Source organism: Capra hircus, chromosome 3, assembly GCF_001704415.2.
Source record: "Capra hircus breed San Clemente chromosome 3, ASM170441v1, whole genome shotgun sequence".
Classification (NCBI taxonomy): domain Eukaryota; kingdom Metazoa; phylum Chordata; class Mammalia; order Artiodactyla; family Bovidae; genus Capra; species Capra hircus.
In genome coordinates this window covers 2,480,142-2,500,450 of record NC_030810.1, presented here as the reverse complement: position 1 = coordinate 2,500,450, position 20,309 = coordinate 2,480,142, and the positions used below count along the sequence as shown (strand labels likewise).

The window sequence follows — 20,309 nt, the reverse complement described above, 5'->3', positions numbered from 1 at the left end:
TCCTTACACCTAGAAATGCAGAAAACGCACCGAAACCCTTCACGATCACATCTGCTCCTCACGACCAGGAGTAACCTTCGGCAAAGAAGCACGTGCTCGATTGCGTGTGCTCCCATCACCAAAACCACACACGCTGACCTCCCCTCCTCGTCTGGAGCAGCCTCTCAGAGCCATCAGAGGTGCTGTCTCCCGGGCCGCGGTCCTCACTCTGCCCAAGTGAACCTTAACCCCAATTTTCACACTGCGTGTATATTTTTTAAGTCGACAATGGCTTTAGGGTCGTTGTTCATGAATGTAAATGGGATGAACTCGGAGCTTGTATACTTCCTTCTATGACAGAAGGAAAGGAGAACTGCCCTCAGTGTGCTGTGACGGCCCCTCCCCATGCTGTTTGGACGCCAGGTTCAAAGTCCCAGCTTGGGTTTCTTCATCAGGTCGACACTGAATATGGTGCTTCGTCCACCCTCTGGCCCTGAAAAATGTGCTCCATGTGGTGAGCAACGGTGTCGGTCAGCCCAGCCTCAGAGGGGTGCCAACACCCATGTGCCCAGCAACCCACGTGCCCAGCAACCTGGCACCCGCCCCCTCCCGACTGTTAAACATTCATATTTCCAGGTGTTTCCAGCTTTCCACTGAATAATGCTGAAGTGAGCATCTCTGCACAGAAAACGCTTTCTGTGATTAGATTTCTGTCCCTGGGACCAATTCCTGGAGTGGAATTACCAGGTTGAGCTTCAGCCATCTGCAAACAGGTCTGTCTGCAGCCCTGACCATTCCCCACCCTGGCTTGGCCAGGGAGGAGCTCGGTCCTCACACCCTCCCAGAACTGAGCTGAGGGCATCATTTGCATACAATCCCCTCCACCCCATCTAATTTCTGTTCAAATCTTGACCTGAAGTCACACCAGCAACGCTGCCCCTAGGAAAATGCTGCAGGGAAGCGTTTACAGGGGCACAAGTTCAGCCCCGGGAGCAGCGGCTGGAACGATCCAGTTGCTACTCCTGTGTTTAGAGGCTCCGCTTGACTGTGGGGACAGCTGAGGACTTGAGGGGCCACGTGCCCACCTGTTCCTTTTATGGAGAAAACTGCGGTCCCATGGGGTCAAAGGTCACACCACAGTTCCAAGCCTCCTCTGCCCCTTCGGGCAAGGGATCTGGGAAGGGCGAGGCCTGGAGGGACGCTCTCCTGGAGGGAGGGTGGGCTTTGCCCGCAGCTGGCCTGCACGGGAAGCTGGGTAGGGACTCCATGTGTGGGGCCTCTGGGAGGGACAGCCTGAGCCCCCAGCAGTGCCTGGGCCTCCTGGCGGCGCTGAGATCTGAGTGTCAATGCCACACAGGGGCCAGGGCTTGGGGCACCTGGTCTGAATGCAGCTGGGAGGCTGGACCCATCTCAGGGAGGATGGCTGGGTGGGGAGGGGAGCAGCCCAGAAGCTCATCCCTCCCTGGGGTGGGGGTGGCGTTGCCCAGCTCACTCTACATCGGGCCGTGTACAGGGCGCCCCTAGGACCGGCCCCACGTGTCCTCATGCGGAGGGGACCAGCCCTGGTCCGGACACCACAGGCATCGGTCCCCGTGGGTCCTCACCCTCTCCTGTCAGCCGTGGCCTGTGCGTCAGAGTGTGGCCCGGGGGGACAGAAGACAGGGATTCAAACGAGAGGCTCAGCAAGGGGACTGCCCTGCACCTAGGACCCTATGCCTGATGTGAAAACTCGGGCAAAGCACTTAGACTTTCTGAGCCTTTGTTTCCGCGAGGGCGAATGGGTGTGACCACACTACCCCCTCCAAGGACGGGGGGCTTAAACTTTGGCGGAGTTGCTGCAGGGCCTGAACCATGAGCAGCGGGTGAGGAGAACCTGTTTTTACACACTCAGCACCAGATCAAGGGGTTTTAAGTGGCCTCAGACCCTGGGGATGCGCCACTGCTTTAGTTTCGTGCACGAATCCCAACACTTTTCGTGCACGAATCAAAATGCACACTTTTCATCCCCGTTTTCCAAACTGGAGCTCACGCTACTGGCGGAGAAATAAAACATGTTGGTACTTTTACATTCAAACCAAGACAATAGTTTAAGCCCACTAAGGGTGTATTTTGAACAGAAATCTGAAGTGCATTTTAAAATTAAACTCCGAGTCTTACATATTGAGTTAAACCATGTAATATTACCCTTTCAGTTTCAGTTGAAATATCTAGTATCACTGAGATACGAATGGGAAACTTCTTCCTTTTTTAAGTGTCACCTTCCAGGGCTTATTTTTTCCCTGTAGGCACTGTAACCAACTGCGAAAAGCAAGCAAGGAAACAGGATGAAAAATGAGACCTCAGCTTTGGCTGGTTACTGGACAATGTGAAGGAACTGTCTGTTTTTCAAGCATGATGTGGTATTGTGCCATGTTTGTGAAGAGTCCTTATCTTCCAGGGATGTCTACGGAAGTATTTGCGGGTGGGTGATGTGCTGCTGGGATTTGCTTCAAAGCCGCCCTGTCTGTGGGGAGAGGCGCAGTGCCCACAGATGTGGGGTGTTTGCAGGAAGAATACCTCGGGACTCGTATCGTCTCAGGACCCCTCTTTCTGCTGCTCTGTATCCGGCCAGACTCCCGATCCAGTCAGTGCTGGTGGAGGCGAAAGTCGGTGAACCGCTCTGCGGAGTGACCATTCTGATTTAACAAGAGCTGACACCTTGCAGGGCCAGCAACTCCCCTGGAGAGGGAGCCCCCGTGACACCCAGGGCAGTGTGATGTGTGGGGGAGACCACGCGGTGAGTGCTACGTGCCTAAGTCAGGAGGGCTGGGCTGTGCGTGTGGGGACAGCCACTCAGCGCACGAGCATGCAGCCTTGCAATGAGTCCCTAGAGGCGCACGCAGGGGTAGAAAGAGAAAGCGAGAGTGAAAGTCACTCAGTCATGTCCGGCTCTCTGCGACCCCATGGACTACCCATGGGACTCTCCAGGCCAGAATACTGGAGTGGGTAGCCTTTCCCTTCTCCAGGGGATCTTCCCCACCCAGGAATTGAACTGGGGCCTCCTGCACTGCAGGCGGATTCTTTACCAACTGAGCTATCAGGGAAGCCCATAAGGTGAGCCCAGTTACACACCGTGGATGAAAAAGGCATTTACAGAAAATTCTGGCAACTTCGCACAAACTTCCACTTCTATGGAGATAAAATTATGCAGTAAAGACGCAAAAACATGGACACGAGGTCCACACACCGATTCCAGGGCAGCGTTTACCCAGGGAGGGAGGAAGGGAAGAGGACAGAGCTGACCCACGTCCTCCGCATCTATTTACCACAACGCTCACAGCAAAGTGTGGCTGTGTGCTCACCCTGAAGGATGGGCACGCACACGTGTTATTTTCTCTGCTCAATGTGGTTGCGGTATTTCACACTTCAAAAAGGTTAAAAAAATAAAAACAACACTGCTTTATAACACACATTAAAAAATAATTTTCAGATAAAAATTATCCAAAAGATGTCACAAAAAACCTACAGTGCAAAAATAAACCTGAAGAAAAGCTGCCCTCACAAATCTCCTTGCCTAGAGCTTGGAAAGGACACACTCTTTCAAGGCTTCTTTACATTTGAGTCTGTTTGGAAAAGAGAATTCCTATTGGAATAAGATCCTCTCATTTTGCATAAATTAATAAATATGTCTTCATAAATACCAGCAAAGCATGAAAAGACTCAGGTTACACTGGAGCCTCCTCTCTCTTTACACTGTCTGCATCAGTCAGCTATTGCTGCAATGATGCTGTATAACAAATATCCCCCCTCCCCCCAGCTCAGTGACTCCAGCTCCTAGGTTCTCGCCTGGGTCAGCTCTGCTTGTGTCTGGAGGTGGCTGTACTCCATAGGTCTCGCTGAGGTGCCCCTGAGTTGTTCTGTCTGGGCCCATGGGACTGGACCCTCCCCCCCTCCCCCCGTTACGTCACTGGATGCGAGCGCCTGGGAAGGGTGCAACGGGCGGGGAGGTGCGGTGCCACGTGGAGGTGGCCGTGTTTGCAGGCTCACAGCCTCAGGTATAGTGTCGAGCTCCAGAGAGGCCAGGCCTCTGGTCCTTTCCCTTCAGCCTCGATCCTTTCCAAGGCTGTTTCCAGACCAGGATTTTGGGGAGAAAATAGATAGAATTACTGGACATTTAAGTGAAGATACATCTGTGGGCTGTCTGTACCGGTGGAAGGTGGGAGGGCTGCTGATGGGCTGGTGCCCAGGTGACTCCCTGCCCCCACCGCCCCCTGCAGGGACTCGGCGTGGAACCGGCGAGCATGAGAGCACACGGCAGAAACCACGGGTTGGAGGGCAATTAATGCTCTTTATTTACACCACAAGAGTGACAAGTCGCATGATGAGGTACAAATACTGGACTCCGGTGAAGTGGAGCCGGCCGTCGGGGGAGGACACCGCAGTTGGTGCAAACCCCCCCACACAGAATGAAACAAGAATGAGAAAACCAAGGACAGAATCTCCAACTCCACTGAGAAAGGGAAAGGACCCCGGGAAGGTCCAGACAATCAAGAGAGAACGGATGCGATGTTACAGAGGAGACGGGTCTCTGCCGCCCGCCTGGCGCCCGCAGGAGCCGGAAATGGGCGTGGGCGGGGACGGGAACACGTCCCCACCGCGTTTTCTGCGACAGACCGTGAGGAGCTCTTGGGTGAACAGGGTCAACCCCCCTCTTATACAGACACATGATAGTATGTTTGTCATTCTCATAAATTGGAAAATAGCGCCTCCACTGTGGAGCACACACACCAAAAAGATTGGAAAAAAAAAAAACCACAAACAGAAAATGTCTGCTTTCTTTTTCCTTCAATAGGAGGCTTATAATCATGTCAAAGACACAAAGTGAGCTCAGCTGTGAAAGCTCTGATTCATTACAAGGAAGAAATGGTGTCCTTTCAATGCAAAGCATGATTTTAAACCTCAGTGCAGCACAATTCGTGACTGCTGAATGTCGGGTGAAATCCTAGCCGAACATCACCCGGAAGTCAGGAAAAGCGGGCCAGGCTGTGCGGAAAGGGCCGCGGGGGCCGCGGCTTCCCCGGGGAGGGGGACCAGGGAAGAAACCCAACGGGACAAGTTCCTCCAGAGCAGCTGCGGGAGACGGGTGGTCCGCCTCGACCTCCGCATAAGCTCCCTAAAACACTGTCTCCACATAAATACAATAAACTCTATTATTGGTATGCCACAAGTGCTAGATAAACTTTTTCTTAATATGACAAATGTTTAAGTAGTCCTTTTATTTTTTCTTACAATAAAAAGTACAATTTCTTAAGAATAAGTTCAATAAGACGCAAACGTTCCCCCCTCCCCCACTCTCCTTCAAGGTTTCGTTTTACAGAAAAAAAAAAAAAATCCCCATCTTCTGTTGTCTGCAAATGTCATGGGAGGGGAACAGAAAGGCATTTCTCTTCTTCCCCAAGCTGCCGCGTTTGCGTGCAAAATCCATATACAATATAAAGACATGCCGCTCGTACAGCCCATGCAACCTCCAGGTGTAGGAAACTTAAAAAAATATACTCATATGTGTTTATATATATATTTATATACGTATCAATGCCCGTAAAACACGTGGGCCCGAAAGTCTACAAAAAGAATGGAATGAGCGTGTGGCTGTGACCAGGAAAGGAGGAATGTTCCGATCGAAAATTAAAAACAAGAAACTCCATTGCTTAGTGCTGCAAAAATCAGACTTGCTTTCGCGTCAGAACCAGGACAAAACGGTCCTTCCTCTGGAAACAAACTTGGAAAGGAAGTCAAGAAAAACCCAAACGCTTTGACAAAGAGGCCCTTCGGAACCGGAGGGGCGGCTAGTCCCAGGCGGCCGGGGGGCGGCCGGGGGACGGCCGCCTGCTGGTGGGGCTCGGGCGCCCTGAGGCGCAGCTGGAAGGCCCGAAGGGCAGGGGGACACCACGAGTCGCGCGGCATCACGGGGTTTCCTGCGAAGGGGTATAAAGTGCTCACTTGCTGACCCCCGGCCAGTGCCCCCAAGGCCTCTGAAAAGGAACAAAAAGGCTAGAGGTCCAGAGACCACAGCGGGAAGGTGTGGGTGCCCTCCCTGAGGCGGTGGGAGCTCCGGGTGGCCCCGCCGCCCTCTGCCCCGGACGGCTGGCTGTGGAGAAGGGCTGAGTGTGTCTTCAAAGAAAACAAAAGGCTACACGGTACTGCTTTAAGCACGCTTGTGAAGCTGGAGTGAGCTGGCAAATGAAAACGGCCCCCGTCGGGCCTTCTGCAGAGGAGGTCTCTGTTGGACGAGATCAGAAGCAAACCCTTCCAACAGGAACTTGGCCACCAAGGTCACCTGTTATCCCATCACCTGGAAAAATGTCAGGTGATGTTTCTCCCCAGGAGCCACGGCTGGCAGGAAGTGGGCAGGTGGCAGGGGGGGTCCCAGGAGGCCAGCAGACATGACTGGCTGGGGCCTGCCTCCACTGTTGGGGGTTGGGTGCCTCCAACTCCCCCACCAACCTGGGCCTCAGGGCAAGGGGCCAGGAGGAGAGGGGACACCAGGCATGGCCCAAGACCTTCCTGTCCTATTCTTGACCACTGTCCTGAGTGTGACCAATAGCGACCCGATGACCAAGCCGGTCCAAGAATCTGGGCTCCTTTGGTCCCAAGTCTGGCTGCGTCAGAGTCTCTTCCAGAAGCTACCCTGTAAATGTCACCAGACTTGAGACTTGGCTGGGGTTCCCTGCCCATGGCAAGCTGTGTCTGCACTTCCTCGTCAGAACCCGATGCACACTCTGGAATGAAACTGGTGGCTTCGAGGGCTGGAAAATGAGTTACCACTAAAAACTGATCCTTTTCAGTTACTGTCAAAGAGAAAAAAAAGAGCCAAGGATAGACGTCCTGATGGGGAGTCTGCTGTCCCCACGGGGTCACCAGGCAGCAAGGGTCCAGGCTCTCCGTGGCCACAGGCTTCAAAGTTCAGGCCTACTGCTCCCAGCCAGGGCCCTGCCACGTGGCTGCCGCAGAAGAGCCTGGGGAGGGTGCACAGGCCCCCTGGCCCCACGCGTGGCCGACAAGTTTACAAGCTCTTTGGAAAAGCCAAGTGAAAAATGCTATCCTGACCACGTGGTCAGAGACGTCTACACGTGAATTTCATGGATACTGATGGCCCATGGTGGCTGGCAAGCCCCTCAGCTCAGCGCTGCGAGGGTGCCCCCTGCCCAGAAAGCACGGGCAGCAAAGGAAGGCTCCACGCTCTGTGTGCAGCCACAGGCGGGCCCAGGTGGGCAGACCTCAGACCCCACTGCACGCTCCGCGCTCACTCTGAAAATAAACTCTGTGCTCACTGTACAAAAATAAACAAAATGAAAATAATAATAATAAAAAAAATACCTTCCAAAGTTAAAAAAATGTACAAGCAAAAGTTTAGAAAGGAAAAAGGTTGACGTTATTACCATTCAGAAAACTGCTAAATGGTGAGAAAAAATGTAAAATTCACAAAACAATGCTTATTCCGGATCTTTTTGTGAAAAAATTCATACAAAATCAACAGCAAATTGATATCCTTTGCTATAAAAACTTATCAGGTACACATGTGCATGGAGGCTTGGAGTGGGGAGGGGGGTCAGGTCAGAAAATAATTAAGATGAAGGTACAATCTTGCAGGGCAGGTGTCCCATGGCGAACCTGTGATTGAAAGCTCTCCAATCTGGAGTTCAGAAATAACATGAGCTTCAAACTAGATCCCTTTCCACAAGCACCTTGAGAGCTGAGTCACAAGCCGTTCATTCGCCAGGGACCTTTACAATCTGCATTTATTTTATATATATATACTTTTTCTATAAATGCATTATAAATATTTTATCAAGATTTCATAAGAATCAAGTTTCTTAGCTTGGAATACATTGGAATATATATTATACATATATATATTTATTTATACCTAAAATTTTAAGCAATACTTCATGCTACTTGCTTTTAATAAAAAGCATTCCGATCGTAACACTGAAAGTGTGCCTAGGACATGCTTCACAACCAAATGGAGATGCTCAATTGTTATATGATGTACGAGAAAAAGAACACTTTGGATTCATTTAAAATTTGTTGGACTTCGAAACCCCCAACAGTATTTGCCACTATTTTGGAACTACCTCCATTTTTCTTCAACAGCAATAAAGCGAAACAGGGTGGCAGGACCTCAGCCCTCCAGAGCTGCTGGCCGTGGTGGGGACCACTTGTGAAGCGCCAGGCCAGTGCGAGCCGGCCTCCGGCCCCACCGGCCACAGGGAGCGGTCCCACCGACTCCTGCTGTTTATTTCTCTTAAGGCATTGTTCCTCGGACTTCGGAAAACCCAGCCACAAAAATCCATCAGAGCAGTAAAAAAAAAGGCACAAACGCGCATCTTCCGTCGGCTTTGAGAAACCAAAGCCGCACGGGCTCACATTTCTGCTTTTGTCCAGTTTTTTTTTTTTTTTCCCTTAAACGCTCGCCGGCTCCGTGTCCCAGCCCCACCGCACACACGGGGTGCGCAGGGGCAGGCCAGCGCCGGAGCGGCTGACTCTTCTCTGAAAAAGAAATAAGCTACAGGATGAGTTGAGTGGTTTACACGGAGACTGTGGAATTGTGGGGAATCACCAAACCGTAAGCACCAGTTTTAATCAAGTTTGTTTTGTGTCGTGAGATCTTTGATTTTCATTTTCTTTTCCTCGGGTCGGCTCGCTCGGCAGGCGGCTCTGCCCCGAGCCCCCGCGGGCTCCCTCCCTCCGCGGCTGCCCTGCGGGGCCCGGAGCGCCCGCTCCCGCACGTCCGTGTGTCGGCGCGTCCCGGCGTCTGCCCGGGTCCGGCAGGCAGAGGGCCGCCGGCTGCGGCTCGCCCCGCCGCGCCCGCGGGCTCGGAGGAGGCCGGCAGGACGCAGGGCGGCAGCAACTTTTCTCGGCGGAGCTTCAAGACGGAGACAGACAAACAAGAGACCCGCAGCTGCGGGAGCGGCTACAGAGGCGGCTCCTCTTCCATGGGCTCCTCGTCGGGTCTGCTGGGGCGGGCGGGCGGGCGGGGTGGCAACAGAGGAGAGGGTGGGTGTGCGAGGTTCCTAGCTATCTCTGCCCCCCAACTCCGAGGCATCCCCGCCCCCAACCCCGAGCCACCTCCACCCCCATCTCCTAGCTACCCCGCCCCCTCAACTCCCAGCGACCCCCACTCTTCCCCTAGGGAAGTGTTTCTTCTGGCCCAGCCGCCCTTCAAGTGTTTCTCAGGCTCTTGCTTCTGGAAAGAGGTGTGGTGCAGTCTGCCCTGGGGCCAGGGTGAGGCCCTGCTGAGCTCACCCACTCCCCGCCCTGCTGAGCGTGCATGTGCCCCCAATACACCCGGGAGCAAAGACCCGGGGCACCCACAGATGGCGGCAGCACCCACGGCCGGCCAGTGCCCGTGCTCACCTCTTCTCAGGGGCCTTCACGGCCACAGACAGCGAGGCCATGGCAGTGACAGTCTCGGCTTCCTCGTTCTCACACTTCTGGGCCTCGACCAGGGAGTAGCCGGCGGTGGAGGCGAGCCGCTGCAGGGAGCGCCAGTACTGGCCTGCGGAAGGGGCGGGTGACTGCTCAGATACGGGACCCCAACCCTGTGCTTGGGCCCACGGGGCTCCAGCAGCACCCATCGCTGGTGACTCCAAAGCACCGCGCTCTCCAGAGACAGAAGCCACAAGGTGGCCTGGTTAGAAACTCACAGAGGGTGACAGTCTGGAAAAGCTTCCTCGTGACCAGGAGAACTGGGCCCTTCAGGGGCAGGACACCTGGGTGGGGGTGGGCTCCCGGGAGGGCCCCTCCCTCAGGGTGGGGCGGCTGGGCCGAGCACTCCCTGACTCCCTGCTGGAGTCGCGAGATGATGGGGGTGGGTGCAGGCAGCCTCCTGGTGTCTCCTGGGCCTCAGGGCTCCTCATTCAGGAGGCCAGGAGCTCAGTGCACAGCAGGAGACCCTGGGTCCCGCCCACTGACACGGACACTCGCGACTGGGCCACCCCGCAGACCCAGGATGAAGGCGGGGCAGAAGTCCGTGTGCCGCCCCTGGGCTCCTGGGCCCCGTCGCCTGAGGGGCAGGGCTGGTCTTTGGGCCAAGGGTACCCTGAACTGATGGAGTGGGGTTTGCTGGTCCAAGGGCAGAGGCCAGACCTGAGGACACAGGCTTCCATGCGGGTCCCAGCCTGTCAGCGGGGAGCCTGGAGAAGGGACCTCACACACCCCCTGAACCGCAGCTCTTCTGCCCCACAAAGCAGAGCTGGTGACTTGGCTGTGGCAGGTTGCTGGGACGTTAAGCGGGGTGAGAGGAGAGTCACCAGCTCATCACATTTGCCCTGAAAGCCAGGTTTCAACAGGCGGGCCTGGCAGTGAGAGAGAAGCAGGGGGTGGGGGCGGTATGGGGGGTGGGAGAAGGGCTGTGGAGTCGGGCCCCTCCCTTGGGGGGGTCTCCTTGCTGAGCCCTGGGCCAGGCCACTTACTGTGGATTTCAATGACCTTCTCCATCGACCGCACGGCGTTGGCGTTGGGTCTCTGCTGTAAGACCTTTTCTGGGAGAGGATCGAGCTGGGGACGAAAGAAGAATACACGGTGAGTTCGAGGCCGTCAGTAGAATCCCCGTGCGTGTTCGGATGGGACGTCCGGATCATAGAATCCCCGTGCGTGTTCGGATGGGACGTCCAGATCAGCGTCTTCCTCACGTGCACGTGCTAACAGAGAAGACAGCTTGAAAAAGCCAGAGGTGGTTGTGGCATTACATAAATGTTTTCACAGAAGTAGACTTATTTTCCTTAAGGTGTTTCCCCTAGGAGGCTCTCGGGTATGTTCGTGGGTGCCCGTGTGGGCAGGACACTAGCTGGTGTCCAGAGGCAGCTGGCGCAGAGGGGCGGCAGCGTGGGCTCCACCGCTGGATGCACGGCACAGCGTCAGGGAAAGGGATGATGACTTTTTGGAAACATCAGTTTCATCACACTTGTAAACAAGGGTTTTATAGACAGGGCTTGAATATCCCCACTTTGGGCCTCCCTGGTGGCTCAGCGGTAAAGAATCCGCCTGCCAAGCAGCAGACGTGGGTTTGATCCCTGGGTCAGGAAGATCCCTTGAAGGAGGAAATGGCAACCCAGTCCAGTATTCTTGCCTGGGAAATCCCATGGACAGAGGGGCCTGGCGGGTTATGGTCCAGGGCGTCACAAAGAGTCAGACACAACTGAGCGACAAGCACATCTGCCCTTCAGGGTTTTCTTCCAATGATCAGAGAAAAGGTAGACAGAGGGTGTGAGCATCTCTGCTCCGAGCTCCTCCCTGAAGTCCCTGCCGCAGGTGGAGTGGGGAGGCGCACACGGCCCACCTGCCTGACGGCCACAGGGCACGCCGGGTGTCTGCCACAGAGCCGCCCAGCACGTGGGCTAAACCAATCACAAAGTACTTGCTCCTCACAAGTGCACTGCAGCCAGCGTCCCCCATGTTTATTTGCGGTACAGGCAGCCCCTGCTCCAGGGCCCGGCCGAATTCCCCGTCGCCCCTGACTGAGGGCTCGCGGCCCTCACTCTGCTTCCTTCTTGACTTTCACTGACGTGGCATCGTTGTTACTGTCTCCTGAAGTTCCTGTTGATTCGGGCTTTCCTGCACTGACGCCTCCGTCTTGCTCAACAGACAGCTGCCTGAGCTGTCGTCCTGCCTGAAGCTCCTACAGAGTCTCCTTTGGAGAAGGTCTCATGGGTCAAGCTTTCCCAGGTTATTTCTCTCTTCCCACCAACCCAGCCCCGTGGCCACAGTCCCGCTGGGCCTGCGGCTCTGGGCTGGTGGGCTCTTCCTCTCGACACGGAAGACCTTGCCCCGCTGTCTTCTGCTTCCTTCACTGTGAAGCGGTTGGTGTCTGGCTCACACTGCTCCTTGTGGGTTGCTTGTCTGCTCTCTCCGGCTACTTTCACAGCTTCCTGTTTGTCTTCGTGGTCCTGCAGTCACTCAGATGAGCTTGGATGCAAGCTTTTTTTTTAAACTCTCTGGGTTGGGCCCCCTTGCCTTCCAGAGTTGAGAATGGTGCCTCCATCAGTCACGGAAGATCCTGGGCCGCTGGCACTTTCAGCCATCCACCCCGCACTCTGGTGGGGTCGCTGAACAGACACACAAGCCCCCTTCTACCCCTTGTCTCTGGGCTGTGCTCAGCCCCATTCCTTCAGTTGTTGCTTCCAGGTTGTGGGATTCCTTGGTGGCTCAGTGGTGAAGAATCCTCCTGCCAAGGCAGGAGATGAGGGTTTGATTTCTGGGTGGGGAAAATCCCATGGAGAAGGAAATGACAACCCATTCCAGTACTCGTGCCTGGAGAATCCCATGGATAGAGAAGCCTGACAGGCTACGGTCCACGGGGTGGCACAGAGTCAGACACAGTTGAGCACACACACATCCCTTCCAGGTTATTAGTCTTCTCTCTAGCTGACCTCACCGAGTTTCTATTTTCTGCTAATACGCTTTCATTTTTAGAAGTTCCATTTGGCTAACTTTAAACTATCCCATTTCAGTTTCAGCGATTTCTGGTTCGTCTTACTTTTAATATGTTAAAATGATTACTTTATCGTTTAAAACGGAAATGAACAATTAAGTTCTGGTAGGGCTGGTGACGAAAATCAGAGGCAGCACAGATAAGCATGTTAGGATAAGCACCACGACTACAGGAATAGCAGAGATGAGAGACGGTACAGGAACGCTGTCAACTTCAGTCGATAATTTGGAAAAATTGGCGGAGATAGAAAAAATTCCTGGTAAAATGTAATCTTTCAAAATTTACTCAAGAAGGGATAAAAAATAAATGACAAAATCGGTCACTTAAAAATTTCACCCAAAGGAGACCCACGGCCCAGGAAAGCCCTTTCAGTCAAGGAACAGATTATTCTGACCCTACATTCACTTTTACAAAGAGGGTACTCCCAGCTGTCCATCGGTCTGTCTATCCCTCCAACCATCCATCATCCATCCATCCATCCATCTATCCAACCACTCATCCATCCAACCAACCACCAATCCACCTATCTATCCATCTACCCAGCCACCCATCAGTCCATCCATCTACCTATACACATCCATACACATCCATCCATCTAACCATCCACCATCTATCCATTTATCCATCCATACACCCATCCACCACCCACCCATCCATCCATCCACCAGTCCATCCATCTGTCCAACCATCCATCATCCATCCATCCATCCATCTATCCAAACACTCATCCATCCAACCAACCACCAATCCATCCACCCACCCATCTATCCATCCATTCAACCATCTACTATCTATCCATTTATCCATCCATGCACCCATCCAAGCATCCACCATCCATCCACTTATCCAACTATCCAACCACTCATCCATCCAACCATCCACCAATCCACCTATCCATCCATCTACCCAGCCACCCATCAGTCCATCCATCTACCCATCCACATACGCATCCATCCATCTAACCATCCACCATCTATCCATTTATCCATCCATACACCCATCTACCACCCACCCATCCATCCATCCACCAGTCCACCCATCTGTCCAACTGTCCCCCAATCCATCTGTCTATCCATCCACCTACCCATCCAACCATCTACCATCCATCCAACCATCCACCCATCTATGCATCCATCCACCAAATCATCCATCCATTGATCATCTATCCATCCATCCACCAATCCATCAATTTACCCATCCATGTACCCATCCGTCCATCTAACCACTCATCTATCCACCCATCCACCCATCTGTCCATCCATCCATCCACCAATCCATCTATTTATCCATCCACCCACCCATCCATCCATCCAACCATCCACCATCCATCTATCCATTCATTAGTTCATCTATCCATCCATCCATCCATCCATCCATCCATCAGTCCATCTGTCTATCCATCCACCCACCCATCCAACCATCCACCATCTATCCATTGATCCATCCCTCCATCTGCCCACCCATCCATCCACCATCCATCCATCCAACCACCCACCGTCATCCACTTATCATCCAACCATCCACCCATCTGTCCATCCAACCATCCACCAATCCATCTATTCATCCATCCACCCATCCATCCATCCATCTATCCATCTATCCACCAAACCATCCATCCATCCACCAGTTCATCTATCCATCCACCCACCCATCCAACCAATTCTCCCCCCAAAATTGATTGGAAAAACATGGTCTAATAGAAAAATGGGCAAAAAACCGGAAAAGAAATGTTGAGTGGCCAAGAGACCCGTGAAAAGGTGCTCAGCCTCTGAGGAACGAGGAAGTGACCCCCCAGCTGAACTGAGTTCTGTGTTGTCCTGCAGACTTATAGGTTCAAATATGAAATGCCATGTTGCTGAGGTTGGTCCTCCACTACTGAGGGCCTGAGGGACAAACACTCAGATGCCACCTTGTAGACGTGGGACCACCCCTCCTTCCACTGGGATCTGCCTCAGGGACGCAGGGCCATGGCTGACCGCACAGGGTGGGATCCTGATGTAATTCCCAACCTGGGCCAACCCGGTGAGTCCTGGGCCAGAGAGCAGATACAGATGGGGAGCCCCTCTGGGAACACCTACAGGTCCCCGTGAAGACAGGAATGTCCTTAAGCACCTTCGTCAGTGGGCCACCAAGGGCAGAGCCCGGGTCCCCTGTGTGTATGAAGCTGGAGCAGAAAGCACGCCTTTCAGGTTTGGGGTCCTCATTATGGCATAAACAGCTGTGGCCTTATTGTTGCAGTACAACTCTGATAGTTTGCTAGGATTTTATCCCTTTTAAGAAAAAAGCAGTCTTTAGAAAATAACTCATTCCATAAAATGCCTATCACTTGAAGGCAGAGAGGTGTGTCAGAGCACGGTGCCAGGAATTTTCTAAAATGCAACCCGGGTCCTGCTGCTCCCAGTCCTGGGGGGACCCCCACGTCTAACCTCCCCAGGGGGCCCGGACGTGGCTGGGGGCTGACCCTCCAGGGGGCTACATGGCTCTCCTCCAGCACCCCCTGCCCGGGTCACGTCCGGTGAGCACCTTGGCGCCCACATTGCCGTCTGCCTCCCCACCACCATTTCTGTGGCGGCTCCCCATCTCCAGCCGCTCTGGGCATCAGTCTGCCCCTAGCATGTGTCTAGCCTCCACTTTACACGCAAGGACTGGGCAGTGGGGGAGGCTCTAGCTCTTAAAATACATAAATCTCTCATTACTTGGGGTCTTATTTTTCATTTAATAGACATCACTGAGCAGCCCAGGGAGAACCAACCACTATCCACCCTACAAACCTAGGAAACATCAGGGAACAAAAGAGACAGACCTCTGCCCGGCCTCACAGAGCAGGGCCCCACGTCCGTGGGACTGGCCTGGGTGAGGGGTGATGTTCACGTAGGGGCCAGGGCGGCGGGCCGCAGGGAAAGCAGGGGAGAAGGCGTCAGGCTGTGCTGAGCAGGGGAGGGCCTGGGGGGCAGGTGCGACTGGGAGCAGGGAATCGGGCTTGGCAGAGGGCTCTGAGGCACACGGAGGCGTATGGTGGCCCCAGGAGGAGAGCAAACAGGGGCCACCATCCTGCTCTTGGCTTGGCCGTGCGAGCTCGGAGAGCTGGGCTGTGTGCCTTCACTTGCCCGCCTGTGTCTGGAAGGAGCCAAGCTGGAGAGGCTTTGAGGACTTCCCTGGGGGCTCAGACGGTAAAGTGTCTGCCTACAATGCAGGAGACTGGGGTTCAATGCCTGGGTCGGGAAGATCCCCTGGAGAAGGAAACGGCAACCCACTCCAGTATTCTTGCCTGGAGAATCCCATGGATGGAGGAGCCTGGTGGACTATGGTCCACACCGTCACGAAGTGTCAGACATGGCTGAGCGACTTCACTTTCACTTGGAAGAGAACAGAGGGCCGGCTGTGGGTGACGCCGAGTCTGAGTGATAGATGGGAGTCCCTGGCCGCCCCGGGGCACGTTCACCTCGCGCGTATTCCACATCACAACTGAATCAGAAAGGAGGCTCGTCCTAAGCTCGGCCTTTAACAAGCCAGCCTCGGGGAAAGTGCGCAAGAAAACCCTTGTGCAGAGCGCCTGGTTGTGGGTGTGGGTGTGGCTTTCTACTCTGCAGTTTACAAGAGCTCACACCACACCCTGAGCGAGCAGAAACCAGAGAGGTTACAGCACCAGAGAAAACGGTCCTCACGAAATCTTGGCCGAACCCAGGTCACAGCGCGTGTCTTCCAGAAAACGAAATCGCACTTTGGTGGGCATCTCTGGGCCTGCCGGGAGCACGGGATGACGGAGCCCAGGCCCCCGGCCCATCCTCAGGGGCTCACGCCCCGTCCCACTGTCCGGGAGCCGCCCCGCCATCCGCCCAGCCTGCGACGGTCCTGACTCTCGTGGCCGCGCCCAGGTTCAGACGCCCGGCCACCCCGGCAGGTGCCCCAGCCCCTGCGTTCTTCCCAAGGAGACAGACGACGTCCCCCAGGTCTCTCTGGCCCACCCCACCCCCTGCCCAAAGGCTGGCTCTGCGACCCCCTCTCCCCATCTCAATCCCTTCTCCCCATGGGCAGAGGGCCCTGCAGGACTCAGCCATGGGGGCCCGGGGGCCGCCCCAGCCTGCTCTCCCATATCCTCCCTCCTCTCTCGGCCTCTCCAGGACCACTTCCAGAGATGGGTTTCTGGTCGGCCTCCTCTCCCGAGTCCTCCGCCCTCAGGCCCAGCCCCAGCCTCCCTGCTGGCTCCCCTGGGGAGGGGCCGGGGGCCACCTGCGGTCGCCTCTGACTACGGTTTCCACATGCTGGCCGAGCTCCTCCGGGGGCTTTAGGGAAGCACGCTCCCGCCAGGGCAGGCGCTGAGCCCTCCTGGGCCATCCCCTCCTCGGGGTCCTTGAGGGGCTGGGCTGTGGGTGGGGTCCCCTCCCCCTCAGGAGGGCCTGCACGTCTGTCTGTCTGCTCAGGCTCTGTGGCCTCAGCGTGTGGACGGCATCTGGCGACAGGGCCGGACTCAGCGATTATCCGGGGCCAGCCACATGGTATTTCCTGAGCCTCCTGGTGACGGCGCAGAGGCTTGGAGGACGTGGCTGGTTTTCAACAGTTTTTAAACACTAGCGAAAATGAACCACATGGCACCAAAAACCCACAATTCCTTTGGACAAAGGTTAAAAGACTGAGGCTCCATTGATAGGACTGCGGAAGGCATGCACCCAGGATGGCGGGACGCTCCCGGGGCCCCTGAGGTGGGTTCCGGTAACACCCTCGGGCTCAGGTCCCCATTCCCCCACAGCAGGAGGCCCAGGAGCTCCGGGGCGGGTCCCCTCTTGCCCGCAGAGGGTGCAGGGCCACTTCTCCAGGGGAGGGTTGGGAGCTGACGGGCCCGCTGGAGGCACAGCTCGGACACGCGGCCCACCTCCCCGACCCAGCGTAAGCCATGTCCCAAAACATGACTGGGGGACAGCCTGCTCCATGCTCACGGCCTGCGTGCAGCCGCTTTGGTGAGGTGAGCACAGGTGAACCGCAGCTGGCGGGCTGGGAGCTGACAGCGGGCTCGGTCAACCCCGCATCTCCTGCGTCCACCCGCCGCTTCTAACCCCCCGGGGCCGCCTCACTCTGTGCCCTGGCGAGGCAGCACAGCGGGGCAAGGGAGGGACACTACCGCGGCTGCCAGCCACTTGATCCCCCACCACCTCCTGCGCGGGCTCTTGGACTTGGGCTCAATGAGACAGTGCCATGGGACCCCCAGAAGCCGCACGGCTAAATAGAAAATGGGCCCCAAAGGAGCCTCCCCTTGGGGGCGACCTGTGACAGGGGAAGTGACTCCCCACCTGCCCTGGGCTGCCCTGGGCTGCAGCTGCTTGGCACCCCACCCACCCAGCTCCCGTAAGTGACATCTCACTGTCACCATCCCCAAGGGCTGCAGATGGCGTGAAGCTGAAACTAGTCAATGCGGCGGCCTCACGTCCAATGGTCAATCCACACGGCTTCAGTTCAGTAGTCGGTACGATGGCTGTTGGGGTGGGGCAGCCCTCCAGGCCCAGCCCCGTGCGTGCCCCTCTGCTGACCCCCACGGGTGGGCAACGCCGGCCGCGCACAGTCGGCTTCCCCAGCCCCGGAGCAAGCTGTCCCCGTGCCCGGCATCAGCCTCATCAAAGGCCGAGGGGTGAGGCTCCCTCCAACTTTCTGGCGTTAAAAAGATTCTTAAGAGACCTCGATAAAACTAGGGCTTCCTGCTCTTTGATGTGTTTCACCAAAGGAGCACTTTGTCCGGAAAGCACAAGCAGCGGAGCTGAAAGCCGAGCTCTCTGCCGCTGTTTTAGAACAGCTGGCTCTCAGAATCAGAAGCCCTCAGGGTGGCTTGAGTATGTAAGGCAGCTGCCTTCTCCCAGCAAAAGGGGTGGGGAGACCACGTTACGGGGAGAGAAGAGAGGTGGGGAGCTCTGCACACTTCGGAAAGCAAAAGCAGGTGGGGGTTTGCCAGAGAACATTCACACATGTTGCTAACAAGCTGACCAGGCGGGAGATTCCAGCAGGCCCCTGGACCCAGGTGTGACTTCGGTTACAATGGACACCATCCAGGACACGCAGAGGTTGACAGGAGAAAACAGAGCCCGCCCCGGTGACTGCCCACCCAAGCTTACCACCTCCACCCCTGTTGCCAGCCAGTGGCCTGTCCCAGCAGACAGCCAGGGAGCACGTGCCTGGGCCAGGGAGCACAAGCCCCGGTCGTGGAGCACAACCCTGGGCCGTGGAGCATAAGCCCGGGCCGTGGAGCACAAGTCCAGGCCAAGGAGCACTGCAGGCAGGCCTTATAGGGAGCCGCCCTGCAATTCTGCCTCTTTCCCTCCCTGCCAGGAGTCTCAGATGCCCCCTGTGAGCCCCTGGGCCCGGCTGTTGGGAGCTGCTACTGCAGGAAGGACACACCTGTCCAGGGGCGGGGCTCAGGCACCCTCACGAGGCACCAGATAACCCTGACCCTACTGAGAGAGGGTCTGCGCACTCTGAGAACGTGGAGAAGCCCCATTTCGTCTGACAGGCCCTGGGGAGGGGAGCAGCCTCCAAACATTGCCGGGTGGGCCTGCACCTCCCTAAGGCCCCCACGAGACCCTCTGTGCCTGGGGAGTGTGGACCCTGGGCCTTGCTCGGCCGTGGGCCAGCTGGTGACCTGGGCCACTTGGCCCTGCTGCCCAAACACCAGCGGCTCTTTCCTTGGCCCCTCCCGGCAATGCCATGGGAAAAGCAGCCAGAGAGAGCTGTGTGGCAGGCGTGGGAACCACCCACGCTTCCCTGATGGGGTCAGGAGGCTGGGATGCGGCCTCGTGTCCAAGGCCGTGGATGCATTTAAAGCTTCAGCGAGAGCACGGTTCCAAAATCCGAGGTGGAAGCTACAGAGTGGGTTTCCGTCATGAACTTCAGATTCTCAGAGCCGACCCAGGCAGTATCCCCACCCCCGTCCTGCCCTGCCGGCGGCCGGGTAGTTTTGTCCACCAGGAGTGCCAGTGGGCGTGAGCGTCCTGGCCTGATGGCATTTTAGCCTGGAAAGCTCCCTCCCAGCGGGTCTCCCTCCATGGAACCCTGCATGGTTCCCTCTGATCCCCGCTGGGCATCGCCCGAGGGTCAGAGCAGTGAGAGCCACAGGGACCCAGGCCCACGCCCCAGCCCCCGAGATGGCGTGGTGACACCTCCCCCAGGACCTGCTTCAGGACGTCCCAGAGAACCGACCACCTGCGAGGAGGAAACCAGGTAAAGGCATCCCGTGCGAGCCCCGCATCGAGGCGGGTGCCTTTAAAACACAGATGCTGAGCCATCTGCTCAGGGGACATGGCTTCTAACTGTCCTTTTGCCCACCCACTTCTGGCCACAACCAGACAGTCCTGCCGGGTGGGCAAGCCTCCTCTCGGATGCGAGTGGCAGGTGTGCAGGCTGCGGGACAGTGGGGCAGGGCGGGGCCCTCCTACCTCATTCCCCAGCAGAGCAGAGACGCAGGCTTCCGAGGCGTCGCAGATGGCTGTGAGATCGTGGCCCCCCTCTAGCGCCAGGACAACCCGGCCACCGGCCAGGCCCATTAGCTGCTTCGTCAGGTACCCGAAACCTGCGGGGGACACGGGAGAGGCAAGTGGCGGGTGAGGCCAGGCCGCGGTGCTGGTGCCTGGCAGCAGACCAAAGTGGCCAGGGGCGCATCACGTTGCCTTACCGAGGCCCCGAGGCTGGCACTCCGAGTGAGACACCTAATGGAAGTCAGGTTGGCTTGTGATAAATTCACTGGAGGGTTTCGGCTTGGGATTCTTTTTGATCTCCGTGGGAGTAGGAATTACGGTTTCGGGGCTTTGATTTTATAATGCTGCAAATCATCTCGTTCAGGGGCGGGGAGGAGCCCCGGGGGAGCCCCCATCTCGCCTGC

At 56.1% G+C, this 20,309-nt stretch overlaps 1 protein-coding gene across 3 annotated transcripts in view; it reads right to left on the bottom strand.

The window, feature by feature from the left end:
- Nucleotides 4,287-20,309, bottom strand: part of HDAC4 (histone deacetylase 4) — a 293,330-nt gene continuing 277,307 nt past the window's right edge. For all 3 annotated transcript variants that reach the window (XM_018040130.1, XM_018040141.1, XM_018040136.1), the window contains exons 24-27: nucleotides 19,867-20,000; nucleotides 10,434-10,518; nucleotides 9,376-9,517; nucleotides 4,287-8,972 (exon numbers count right to left, since the gene is read on the bottom strand). In XM_018040130.1, the coding sequence (XP_017895619.1) occupies nucleotides 8,933-8,972; nucleotides 9,376-9,517; nucleotides 10,434-10,518; nucleotides 19,867-20,000 (401 nt within the window). In that variant the 3' untranslated portion in view covers nucleotides 4,287-8,932. The remainder of the gene's footprint in view (nucleotides 8,973-9,375; nucleotides 9,518-10,433; nucleotides 10,519-19,866; nucleotides 20,001-20,309) is intronic.